This window comes from Cariama cristata, unplaced genomic scaffold (assembly GCF_000690535.1).
Source record: "Cariama cristata isolate BGI_N322 unplaced genomic scaffold, ASM69053v1 scaffold17087, whole genome shotgun sequence".
NCBI lineage: Eukaryota > Metazoa > Chordata > Aves > Cariamiformes > Cariamidae > Cariama > Cariama cristata.
This window is the reverse complement of record NW_009625076.1, coordinates 6,367-18,553: the sequence shown is the minus strand read 5'-3', so window position 1 is coordinate 18,553 and position 12,187 is coordinate 6,367. Positions and strand designations below refer to the sequence as shown.

Sequence of the window (12,187 nt, the reverse complement as noted above, 5' to 3'; positions counted from 1 at the left end):
CTCCTAGAGGGAAGGGCAAGGGAAAGACTCGAGATGCTGAGGAGCTCCGGCTGAGCTCACACATCCCACTGGAGACCCAAGTTCACCCAGCTGGGCTTTGCAGTGAGCGTTCATTGAGATCACCTTCCAGTTAGGTCTGAGATCACTCCTACAGCCTTGTAAGGACAGTATTGAATCCATACAGCCCTGCTCCTACAGGGGAACCTCCCCGCGGGAAGCGGGGGCCTCAGCTCAGCTCCGAGCACAGCGGACACAGCCAGCTCTGCACGGTGCCGTGCGTGGCCGTGGCAGGCCCGACCTGTTCACCACACGGAGCCGGCCCTGGAAGTCCCAGCACAGGGTGGGGACTCACCCTGGGGAGGCAGAGATACTCACGAGCCCGTTCGAGGGGGCAAGCTCTTGTGCACAACCCCTCTGCTCCCCTCCACGAAGGCGCTGGGAGGTTTGTGGTAGACAGAGGCCAGGGTCCCGATGTAGCAGATCAGCTCATCCAGAAGCGTCGGCTCGATGAGATCTGTCTCCTCAGAGATGAGGGGTTTCTCCGCCAGCACCACCTCCTTGGCGGCCACCGGGTCAGTGGAGAGCAGGCGCCAGTAGATGTAGCCACGGTCCCGCAGGTCGGGGTTGTCGGAGTCCTTCGGGAAGCACAGGAGTTAGTGCCAAAGCCATCGGGCAGGGGAAGCTGCAGCTACTACAGAGCATCTTGGCCCCCTCTAAGCCTTGCTGTAGTATAAGAGGGATCACGGGGATAAAAGTTAAAGCTATTTATGTCCCACCTCTGCCGTACACCTCCCTGCTACAGCAGCCTTAGCAGGGAAACAGCATGAGATGCCTCCTGCGCTATGGCAGACAGTGTCCTCGCTCTCCAGGACTTTAACCATCAGCTTTTCCAGAACTAAACTCCAATTATCTGCCTCCTGTCACGGGCGCTGCACTACCAAGCCATTCCCGCTGCCTTGGGGGGGATGACGAATCCCGCGGGAAGCTCTTCCCTCGCGCAGGAGCGGTGACCCACCTGCGTGGCCAGGCTCAGCACCTGCTGCACCAGCTCCTGCGTCTCGGTGGGCTTCTTCAGGAACAGCTTCACGATGGCTGTCAGCAGCTGCAGCTGAACCTGCGGGTGGACAAACAGGGTTAGGGAGAGACAGACAGACCGACCACACCATTTTTGTGCAAGAGTACGTGAATTTTCCCCATCCATGCTGCTCAGACGTAACCCCAACCTGCCTTTCAAGGGACCAAACACGTGGTGACCTCGTAAGCAGCGGTGACAAGTGTCAGGGCACTTTCCGTGGCTCCCAGCCAGGTCTGCAGCCCATTTCAAGCCGATTACCGCACCCTCAGCCTGTCAGAGCCCAGTAACCTCTGTGTCAACCTGTGGCAAGATCTTGGGACTGGGTTACATGGTCCCACAAGTGCGAAGGCCAGGACGTCCTCTGACTTCTATGAGGATAAGTAGCAGTGATTCACCTTCGACAGTCCCATTAGACTTGAGACAGGGCAGCCAGGATTTGCTGGCTTTGCTATTTTACATTTATAGACTTTCCCCTGTTGATCGTGACTTAGTTTCACAGTGTTTTGCACAGGCGGCTGCAGGAAGTTTCCACAGATGGAAACCCCCCAAAATTCCACAGGCAAAACCACTGCCCTCAGCTGCCCCGGCAGAAGGGGCAGGCGCGGCTCCCTCGGCTCATTTCAGCTGACTCCATTTTCCAACTCCAAAGGGCTGAGCCTGTCCTGGCACAGAGGAATGAACCAATGACCACTTGGTCCCTCCCAGCTATTAAAGGAGGGAAGGTGCTTGGGACACCACCATGGTGGCATTTCATGGGTCACATTCGACACCCAAAGTCACTGCGGGACGCCACTGCCCCAAGCGCCTGCAAGAAAAACACCTTCACAACCCTGCTAGAGTAAATTGCTTCAATAGCAATTAGCACAAGCTTTGTCACGGTGTCACCCTTCAACCAGTCACCCCACCCTCTGGCCACTGGTGGCCAGACCCCCCCATCGCAGGGGGGGCTGCCCCCTGTCCCACTGCACCTGGGTGCTCTCATCGTGGAAGCCCTCCAGGAAGCTCTCCAGCAGCTCGTCGGCGTTGTCAATCCGCTCGGCGTACTCTCCCACGATCCAGATCATGGCAGCCCGGGCTTCAGGCTCGTCCAGGGAGTCGAGGTTCTCACAGAGGGTAGCGATCACGCTCTCATACCTTCCCAAGGAGAAGACACACATTCACCAAAAGCAAGAAACCCAAGTCCTAGTTCCACGTCCCATCATCCTCAGCAGAAACAGGACATCGCTGAGGGCACCGGCAAGAGCCCCTGCCACCTGCCTGTGGCTGTCCCCTCTCCCCACGCCAATCCCTCTCCGGTCCCAGAGCATGTTCCCCTGCTCGCCAGCCCCACCACCGATTTAACTTCTCAGCCCCACTCATCTGGTCTCCCTCCTCTCTGCAGCAGCCCTGAGTCGCTGGCTATTCATGCAGACTTCCTCTTTGTTACTAATTCAGTTCATTAGTATTTATTATTACTATTAGTACACGACTTCCTGATTACACAGTTGCCTATTCATCCCAGTTCAGCTGGAACACTCTCTTCTCCTCCTGCTGCCCTCACTCCAGCATCAGGAGCGCTGAATTAAGAGCCAGAGACAGTTTATGCTGATGCAAGGGACCTCAAAGTCTCTGGCAGCTCCTGTCCATTCGGGTCTCTGGATCTGGGACTGCCATCGTGGGGCTGGGGATGTTCCCAGGGCTGGGGCTGACTTTCCTGCCTCAGCTTAACTCCTGGGGCAGCGCTGACCAATGATCACAACCCCGACTGGCAAAAAATCCAAAGCCACCTGCACTGCAGGGCAGCTCCAGGCGGCTTCACCACCGACCATCCCACCAGGAAGGAGCAGCAGCCCATCCCTCACCCACTCCCGGGTCTTTGTAAGGTTCCCACCAAGCACAGAGGGGCAGAAAGAGTTTGCCTAGGACCGGCAGCATCGCCCCGACGCCCTGGCGTATGCGCGCAGCGGCTACGCACTTGTTAGGGTACTTGCGGAAGATGTCCTTGATGACGACGATGGCCTCCTGCACCACGTAGTTGACTTTGGTCTGGATAAGGTCGAGCAGGGTGCTGACACAGCGCTCGGCCGATTGCTGTTGGAGGGACTCGGTCAGTCAAGCAGCGATACTCTTATGTCCCCATCCCAAAGCCTCCGCTGCCCTTCCCACACCCCCTCCTTGCTGCCTTACCCCCTCCGTAGCTCCCCCAAACCCAACCCAGAATGGGGGACAGACAGGTGTGGTCTCCCCTTCCCATCCAGGTCTGGCTTCTCCTCATCCCCCGTGCACGCTCCCCCACGGGATGCGTTTCAGGCCGTCAGCTGCAGGAGCACAGCAGCGAGCCCAGACCTTGGCTTGCCAGGGTAGCAGCATCGTGCACCTTGCCCGAGTTTGGATCGGCACAGCCACACGGCTCAGTGTCAAGAGAGAGGGAAAAACAGAGCTAGTGCCATGGTAATAAATCCCCCCGGGAGAGGCTGGCTTCACTGCGGAGGGGAGGGATCATTCTAACAGCAGAGCCGGGCCAGCTCAGCTCCCCGGTGGGAGGCAAAGCCTGAGCCAGCTCCAGTACATCTCCTCCTGCCTCTCGCCAGGGCCTGGCTCGCTGGTGTCGAGCTGATTGTCTCACGTGACTGAGGATGCTCTGCAGTAAACCCGGTGCAGTATCTGCTAGCTCAAAGCTACACAACCTTGCCTGTGAGCCTGCCTGTATCCAGGCCACACAGAGCCACTGTTTCAGCAAGGTTTTCAATAATTCTCTTCTTCAAATTACCCCCAAGGGGAAGCAAGGTCTCCCAGCCCCTCAGTAAGGGATCAGCTCCCTCCCGGCCCCCACTGCAGCCTCCAAACAAGCCACTTGGATCATCTGCTGCATGAACACATCAGGCACAGCTGGGCCTGCAATGGAGCACAGGGCAGGCAGGGATCCTAAAACAGCTCCAGCAGCAAAGGGTAAGGGGATGTACTCCTTACACCGTGCACGTGCCGCACAGAACAACTGTGGCTTGTCCCCAGGCCCAGGAAGGCTCTAGCTCATCGGGGCAGTGCTAACTCCTGGGGCGAGCTGACCTCCAGCTCATCCAACAACAATATCCAACAATGCCATGCCTAACCACAGTTGCTGTCGGGACCTGAAGCAACCCAGCCCTCACCTCCACCTTGATGGCACAGCGGCCGATGGCTCGAACCGCCTTCCTTACGAAGTCCACGTCCACCTCCGTGGCGTACTCCTTCAGCTCTGCCAGCACCTGCCGGAGGGAACAAGACAGTGAGAGCCCGGCAGCAAGAAAAGCCACCAGAAAAGCGGAGCAGTGACCCAGCAGAAGAGGACTGGGTGGTACAGATGCTCCCGTCCACATCCTGCAAAGCTGGGTCTAGGATTTCCCAGGTCAATCCCCTCCCTGCAGTGCTGGAGCCCCCTGCGTGCCCTGCCTGGTGCCCACCCAGTCCAGTCAGGCAGACCCTGACCTGAGCAATGTTGGCCTGGGAAGCCAGGCGGATCATGATGTCCAGCTTCTCCAGTTTGACGTAGATGGGGTCGTTGTACTTCACAAAGAACACCTTCATCTCGTGCTTCAGGATCTCGGGTCTGGAGGACAACGAGAGGCAGCAATTAAGGGAGATGCACGCTCCTTTACTTTGACCACAAAAACAGACATCAAAAATTTTCCTGAAACCATGGTTTTCTCCAGAGCTTTCTGGACACCCGATACTGCTAACAGATGATTTCTCTAGTGGCAGAAGCAAGATCTGAGCTCTGCTCCCACCTCCAGGCTCTGACCCAGGCACTGACCAGCAGGCAAAGCAGTGCAGAAAGCAAGCCGTCCTCCCCAGAAACCTGTACGCCAGTTGGGAGACGGATGGGGATTCGCCTGATCCCACAGCCAGCTAATGCCCCGAGTCCATGCAAATTCATTAGTCTGTAAGCATGAATCATCACTCCCCAGCCAAGGCTGAAGCTGGGATGGTGAAGGCTTGAGGACGCTGAGCTAGGGAAACCCAGAGCCAGAGAGCGAGCAGCTCCGGGCCAGGAGGACGAGGCTCCTTGGCCACAGGCACAAGGTTTTGGGAGCGCATTCAATGCCAAGGAATCCAAGATAGTGGGATCATCCCCCAAGGACTCTGTTCCTTGGCTCCCCTTTGCTGGGGACAGAGCACAACCTTGCTGCAAACAAAGACCAGACGCAAGGCAACAGGGGACGTTTGTCTTGCCAAGGTTGGAAGGGACATCTTGGGGGGAGCAGGGATGCAAACCCAGACCCCAGGGCTAGGTTAGACCTTTCTCACCAGATCATCCTCTCTCTAAGCTGGGAAACAGAGAGGCCAGGTCCAGCTCCAAGAAGCCAACCTGCCTTCCACATTCCCGCTCCCAGGGACACTAATTGCTTTCCACTTCTCCCAGAAATTGCTGCTATTTTTAATAGACAACCACGGTGATAACTGGTAGGACAACAAATCATCTGACCGGGGCTGTCACTGCGGAGCGTGGCTCTCCAGCTGGCCAGTTCTGCTCAGGGCACATGTGTTGGGCCTCAGATGCCTCCTGCCCACCAGCAATTTTAGATCAGCAAAGGGACAAAAGGACTTTCAGCACTTATTCAAAGAGGACAACTACACAGAAACAAGCTGATATCACAAAAATTCCTCACTCGATATTTAACGACTAAACCAAAGTCTCAGCTTTTGGCCTTGCCATCCTTTGCTCCCTGAAATAAACCCCTCCTGGAGATCGCAGCTCAGCTCCCTGCTCATTGCCTCACCTTACTCTCTGTGCGTGGCCCTGGGGTTTTCAATAATAGAGAAGAAAAAACTCATGTGACGGGTTGTGTCGGCAAAGCCCCGACACTGCCGCAGCCTGAGGGTCTGAAGCACTGGGAAGCAGCACTCGTAGAGAAGAGGGAAATCCTGAGCCAGGCTGTCCCTTCCACCGCACCGGGGCACCCACCTTTTCTGCACGATGAGGTTGATGTTGCGGAGAGCCACGTACTGCAGCTCGGGCTCTGCAGAGAGCAGGGTGACCAGTGGCGGGGCCAGCTTCTTTAGTAGCGTGCCATAATAATCCAGGTCCTTCGACAGCATCTCCATGAACTTCATCAGCACCTTCACCGCCGAGAGCACCACCGCCGAGTTGGCATGGGACAGCCGGGGCGTCACCCGCTCACAAACGCTGGAGGCGTCAGGGGTGAGGGAAAAGTAGAGGGGAAAGAAAATGATCACAGCCCATCTTCCTGCTTAAACATTGCTGCCAGTACTGACGAAGGAGGCACTGGCAGAGTTTGCAGCAGGACAGCTGAGCAGTGCTTGAGACCTTCCCAAGAGATGCTGAACTGGCTCTTAAACGCCCCAATGCAGGTTATTTCCCAGCCCCTGCAAAACTTGTTGCAGTGACCCGTTTCAGAGCTCCCTAGTGCCTGTCGTCCCTTGCTGCACTGCAAGGCCACATTTTGAAGCAGCTCGAGAAGCACAATCCCTGCGCCAGCACGGGGATAGGGTTTGCTACGGGACCACAGCAGTCTCCAGATGGTTGTGCCCAAGGCACAGCGGCCAGCAGATCCCCACTGTCCCACCTCCTGCAGCGGGATATTAAGGGTCAGGAGGACGAAGATGCTTCTTAGAGGAGAAGGGGCAGCGTCAGGCCCTTCAGTCGATACCTGCCTATTCCCCTGCCCTTCCCAGCCCTGCTCTGGCCAGTCTGTGGTGCCCTGAAGGCAGCCCTGCTCCAGCAGCACCTCACCTCTGGGCTTCCCGGTCATCCTTGGGCATGTAATTTGCCAGACAGTCCAGGATGAAGATCTGGCCCCACTCGGTGCACTCGTTCAAGGCCGTGAGCAGCTTGTTGATGGACTGGGGGTTGAGGTCCAGGAGGTTACTGTTCGGGTGAGACTCAGCTATTTCAGAGAGAGCCGCTACAGCATTGGCCACTACCTGTCAGAGGGGACAGGACACGTGTTAGGTGACACCAAATGCGGTTCAACAGCCTCAGGGAAAGCTGGTGCAAGCGGATGAGCTGCATCCTCGGTATCGGCACCTCGCATCCCAGCGACATCTGGGCACCAGCTTCTCCCCACCAGCTGATCCACAGGAGATGAGCAATCAGCACCAGCACAGTCCCACCACCCACGCCACATCTCCAACTGTTCGCACGTGTGCGGCAGGAGTCAGCCTTGGCCCCATGCCCAGCACGGAGGAGCCTGGGCAGCTCTGAGGAGCCCCATCACTTTCTGCAGCAGCTCCCGGGCTCGCTGCTACGCCTGTGGTGAGATCTGAAGAGCAGGGAAGGCTGGGGGAAGAGAAACCCTGGGGAAAGCAGGCTTTAAAGTTTCACACGCCTGGGGAATGGCAGGGAGACTAATGCTGGCCAAAGCCCTGCTGCTAGGAAACCCTCACCAGAGGCAAAAGCCACCAGCTACGTGGAATCAGAGCCAAGCATCAGCTCCCCTCTGCCACCATCCCCTCCTCTGACCTGGCCAGGCAGTCTCCTCCCCACGGGGAACACACTGCCAAGGAATCGGAGAAACCTTCCATCCAGGAGACAAGATTACAGGACAAGGAACACAGCCTGCAACCCTGAGAAACAACTGTCCCCAAAAGTGGTCTGTCAAGCACCAAAAAGAGAGTGAAGGGGAGCATGGGAGGAAGTGAGCCAGCATGCGGAGATGAAGGGAAGATGAAGGGAGAGCATTTCCTGCCATTCGGATGAAGAGAAGAGAGGATGGAGAGTGCGAAAAATAATCACCATGGGGTTGGAGTCCGAGATGAGGTCTTTAAGGGTGTCCAGGAAGCCCTGGTCTTCCACCAGCTGGGCATTGATGTCATGGAGCTTTGCTACGCAGACGGCTGCCGTCTTGCGCACGTAAGGGTCTTCATCCTTCAGACACTTCCGCAGGGGCTCACAGAGATACTCCGTTATCTTGTCCACACGGATGCAGCCCATGGTCCGGACAGCCAGAGCCCGGATCAGAGGGTTTGGGTCCTCGCAGTCCTGCGGGGATGAGAGGGGAAGGTTAGATATCCTGGGCCACTTCTTGAATCACAGGCATCAGTGGTAGCTTTGGGATCTCCATTCTTGTTTGGGTACCTGAACTCTCGAGGTTTTAACACTCGGTTCTTGAGAACAAGTCACCCGAGAGAGGTTTCATCTCTTGTTCTGCAATCTGGCACCCACAGAGTTTTACCACCACCAGTTCTCACTCCAGACACACCTCCGGGAATCTGATGTCTTCATCATTTACACCAAGTATCTGAAGTGAGCTGCCACCCTGCAGGACGACCGCCTGACCTGGGAAATGCATCTATCGGGTTTATGGTGTGGGGTTTTTCCTCTTCCTAAAAGGCCAAAACGCCCTCTAATGCCCACAAAGACTTTTTCACAAAGTGATATGGCAACATCTTGGCTCCTAACAAACATGCTCTTCAGTTCCCAGCTACAACTGGAAGATCACGAGGGCTTTCTCAGCTGCAGAGACTTCAGCGCATAAGCTCACAGGACGGCAGCTTGATCACGGGAGCTGCCCACAACCCAAGCTGCCACTGACAGAGCAAGTGGCACAGTGTGGCTGCCAAGAAAATGTTTTTCTTCTGCATTACTGGACAAATTCACTCAGTTATCTAGAGCAAGAGGAGCCTCTACTCCTGAAGGGTGAGGCTTTGGAAACCTGCCCACGCTCCCGTCTTTGGAGCGGGGTACAAGCAGCTTAGCGTGGTGGCCTCGCATGAAAGCAAGGATGTACATGGTGGGCTGAACCGAGCCGCTGCAGTGTGTGGCACTCAGCCACGCAGCCCTCTCCTCTCACCTTCACAAAGGTGTTGACTGCCATGATGGCCATGTCCGGCTGGCTCTTGGCGTAGTTCATCAGGTAGAGGTAGACCAGCTTCTTCAGCTCCAGGTTGTCTGTCTGCATGCAGTTCACCACGTCTGGGAAGAGAGCGCTGAAACACAAAGCACCTCCGTGAAGGCAGGATACGGCCACACTGCTGAGCCGGGAGAAGGAGACACTGCTGCCTACGAGACCCCACATTTCCCTAGTGTGTGCCCACCCCCTTCCCATGGCTCAACCCACTCTTGAAGCCAGAAGACCCCAGGCTCTCCCAGGACCTGAGCCCACCCTGCAGCAGATGTGGCTAAATCACCCATCCCCAGGGGTTTTTTCTTTACGGATCTGTATCAAGAGCAGCTCAAAACAGCTCCTAATGGACCGAAACCGAGCTCTCCCGCACAGCTCTGCTGTACCCCAGCTCCAGTGCATGTCCACTGCCCTGGGAGAAGGTGCAACATCACCCAGCCATCAGGGGACGGTGCGAAAGGCCCTGGCGCCTGTGAGAGGACGGGGGAGGTGAGCTATTCCCCCCACGCCTTCTGCACAATCCCTCCCGCACAGCCCTACCAAAACCGTCCTCTGCTTTTGTGGACGTTAAACCTGTCCTGCTGCAAACTGCTGAGCGCTTGTCCCATGTCCTACATGAGAAACATGATGTCAGAGAAGTAAACCCCCAGGACTGGGTGTAAGGAAGAGCCCCGCTCCCCTGGGCGAGCCCTGCAGCAGAGCGATGCTCTGCCAGGAGGGAGCAGAGCTGCCAAGCTGCCTGCATGGAGCTGGCGGTTTCCCCTTCCCAAACACCCTAATGCTGCGGGATGCCAGAGACTCCGTTTCACCACAGACGATACAGACAGACCAATTAGAGTATTAAATATAGACAGACCAATTAGACTATTAAACCACCTTAAGAGAGGCAATCAAGATCGGGGGCTAACACAGGAGTGATCCCACCCTGACAGATGTCCCTTGGCTCCTGGAAGCTTCTCCACCGCCGCAAACCCAGCCATGGCTCACAGGATCAAACCCAGGGCAGCCTCACCCCAGGGTACCGCACTTTGCTAGTTCTCTCTCACAGCGCTTCTGCTGCCGGCAGAGCTGCCACCCACCTCAGCTGCTCTCACCCCAGGCTAAACCAGGCTTTCTGGCACAGCCCAGGGAGGGGTGAACTTAGTAAAACTGCTTTCTTGCAGCCTAAAATACACACACACCAAAAGAAAAAAAGGGCTGCCACAGCTGATATTTCCTTTCCAATCGATGCAGCTTCTGCTGAGCACTGACCGGCCTCAGGAAAGTCCCTGCCACCTCCAGTGTCATCTTCTCCACGGCCGCCCCAAGACAGAGCATTACCTGCTGCTGCGAGCACTCTGGGAGCTGGGGACGCACCGGTTTTCCTAACACAGAGCTCAGAGTAAGTTTTTCCTCCATCTACTCTCAAATGCACTGTGAAAAGCAAAGCGCTGACGTTGCCTGTAATGCCGAGGGTGTGCGGGGACAGGTCCATGTGGGGAGGAGGGGACGGAGGGGCCATGTGCGGCTCGGCCGGACGGGTAAAGGAGAAGAGGGCACAGCAGCCGCCCGACCTTTTGGACTGGAGTGGCCACAAAAGGCTTATCGACACCGAGGCAGAGACACCGACCCTCTGCCATGAAGGCTCAGAGGGGGGTTCTGCTTGGTTTTAGCAACACATGAAGGAAGCGGCGATAATCCTAACAAACTTATCTGCCAGCCTGACCAATCCTCTTTTAGCCAGATTACTACCACGGCCAGGCAAGCCCCCGCCTGCCAGACGGCCACACTTACACAAACATTTTCCACCCGTAGCAGGAGGTATAGCTGCGGCCAGAAGCTCGCTCGGTCCTTGCCCAAGATGAAAGCCAGCACAAAAACCCCTTGGAGGCAACGGGGGAAAAATAGGAGCCCACAAGCCACCCAGGCACCCTCCTGGCGCGGTTTGGCCCGGGCAACCCCAGCACAGCACCACCACGCACCTGACATCTTTGCCGACAGTCATGGACGCTATCACCTTCTTGACGGCCTCCTTCTTCTTCTCCTTCTTGTCGCTGTTCAGTTCAGCTTTCAGCTCAAATATCTCCCCTGGAGAAAGGGGAAAAGGAGGAACTCAGGGGTTAGGGGATGGGGCACCCCCCTCTGCTGGGTGCTGCTCCCAGGGAAGGGTAAGCACAGCTCCCACCTACTGCATGCCAGGGCTCTTTTGCCACCCCAGGGTGCCAAGTGCTGAAAAGGGGGATTTAACTTCCCAAATGTCTCACCAAGGGCTAGGGTTGCTCTGGGGGCTCAGCTCTGGTCCGTGAAAACAGAGACAAGCGTGTTAGTGCATCCCTGCGGCTCCTCCAGCCCCACAAGAGCCCCAGAGGGCTTTAGATGCTGCCGGAGGGATGAGCACAAGCACCCTACACCTCCAGCACAGGACACAGGGTTTATTCAGCAGGTATTTTTGGCTGTGGGGCAGTTATGACAGCACACAAAGTCCCAGCCCCACACACGGCTGTTGGGAAGTCCTTCCCTACCTGAGGAGCCCACCGCAGCCCAGATGACGGCAGGGACCCACAGCAGCAAACACAGGCAGATTTTGGGGGCTGATCCTCAAGCCCATGCAAGGGATGGAGGCTCCCAAATCCCGCTCGGCATGTGGCACCAATCCCCCAGCGCAGCACCTTGCTGGGGGCAACCAGCGGCTCCAGATCCAGCCGAAGGGCATTGTCCCCTCCCCTCCCAAAGCCACACGGAGCTCTTTATTCACTCCCAGGCAGGCAGATAGAAGAGGAAGATGCCACATGGCTTTCCTCCACATTAATTCCTTGTCCTGGAAAGTGCTTAAGTCCAACACCCTGAGCGCTTCTGTCCCAGCCCAGGGGAGCTCGGCAGGGGGCCGTGTCCTGCGGCTGCTCCTGAGCTGCTAAAGCCGATATCACAGCCTTGTCTGGGTTCAGGGGGCTGGTGACGAGGTGCTCTGACCTCAGGGCAGCCCAGGAGCTGCCCCAGCTGCATCGGAACGAGGTGTCAGCCACGGCATCCCAAGTGGGCTCAGGGCATTCCCATGAGAGCTGGCACCTCCGCTACCTTCCCACTGCAGGGACAGCCTTCCTCACCTGGCCTATATAGGTGCAAGAAGAGCCTGATTATTTGGGAAAAATTGTGTGACCCTCCCGCTCTCTCTCTTACCTTTCTTTGTGGTGGTGAAGTATTTCGAGTCCGTCATGGTGGTCTCCAGCTAGCAACACGTCCCTGGGAGGAGAGGCAGACCAGAGAGGTTGAGGGTTAATAATTTCCTTGCTGGGATCACTACCGAGAGATACGG

General features: G+C 56.7%; 1 protein-coding gene across 1 annotated transcript in view; it reads right to left on the bottom strand.

Annotated features, from left to right (window-relative positions):
- Positions 1-12,088, bottom strand: part of LOC104164213 (AP-1 complex subunit beta-1-like) — a gene marked incomplete at its 3' end in the record, with an annotated part of 15,207 nt that extends 3,119 nt beyond the window's left edge. Inside the window, 13 exon segments of the mRNA XM_009703474.1 lie at positions 165-331; positions 333-635; positions 1,016-1,114; positions 2,044-2,209; positions 3,030-3,145; positions 4,204-4,299; positions 4,520-4,640; positions 5,997-6,218; positions 6,786-6,976; positions 7,788-8,033; positions 8,845-8,980; positions 10,857-10,962; positions 12,052-12,088. Coding sequence (XP_009701776.1) covers positions 165-331; positions 333-635; positions 1,016-1,114; positions 2,044-2,209; positions 3,030-3,145; positions 4,204-4,299; positions 4,520-4,640; positions 5,997-6,218; positions 6,786-6,976; positions 7,788-8,033; positions 8,845-8,980; positions 10,857-10,962; positions 12,052-12,088 — 2,006 coding nt within the window.
- Positions 12,089-12,187: the final 99 nt, after the last annotated feature.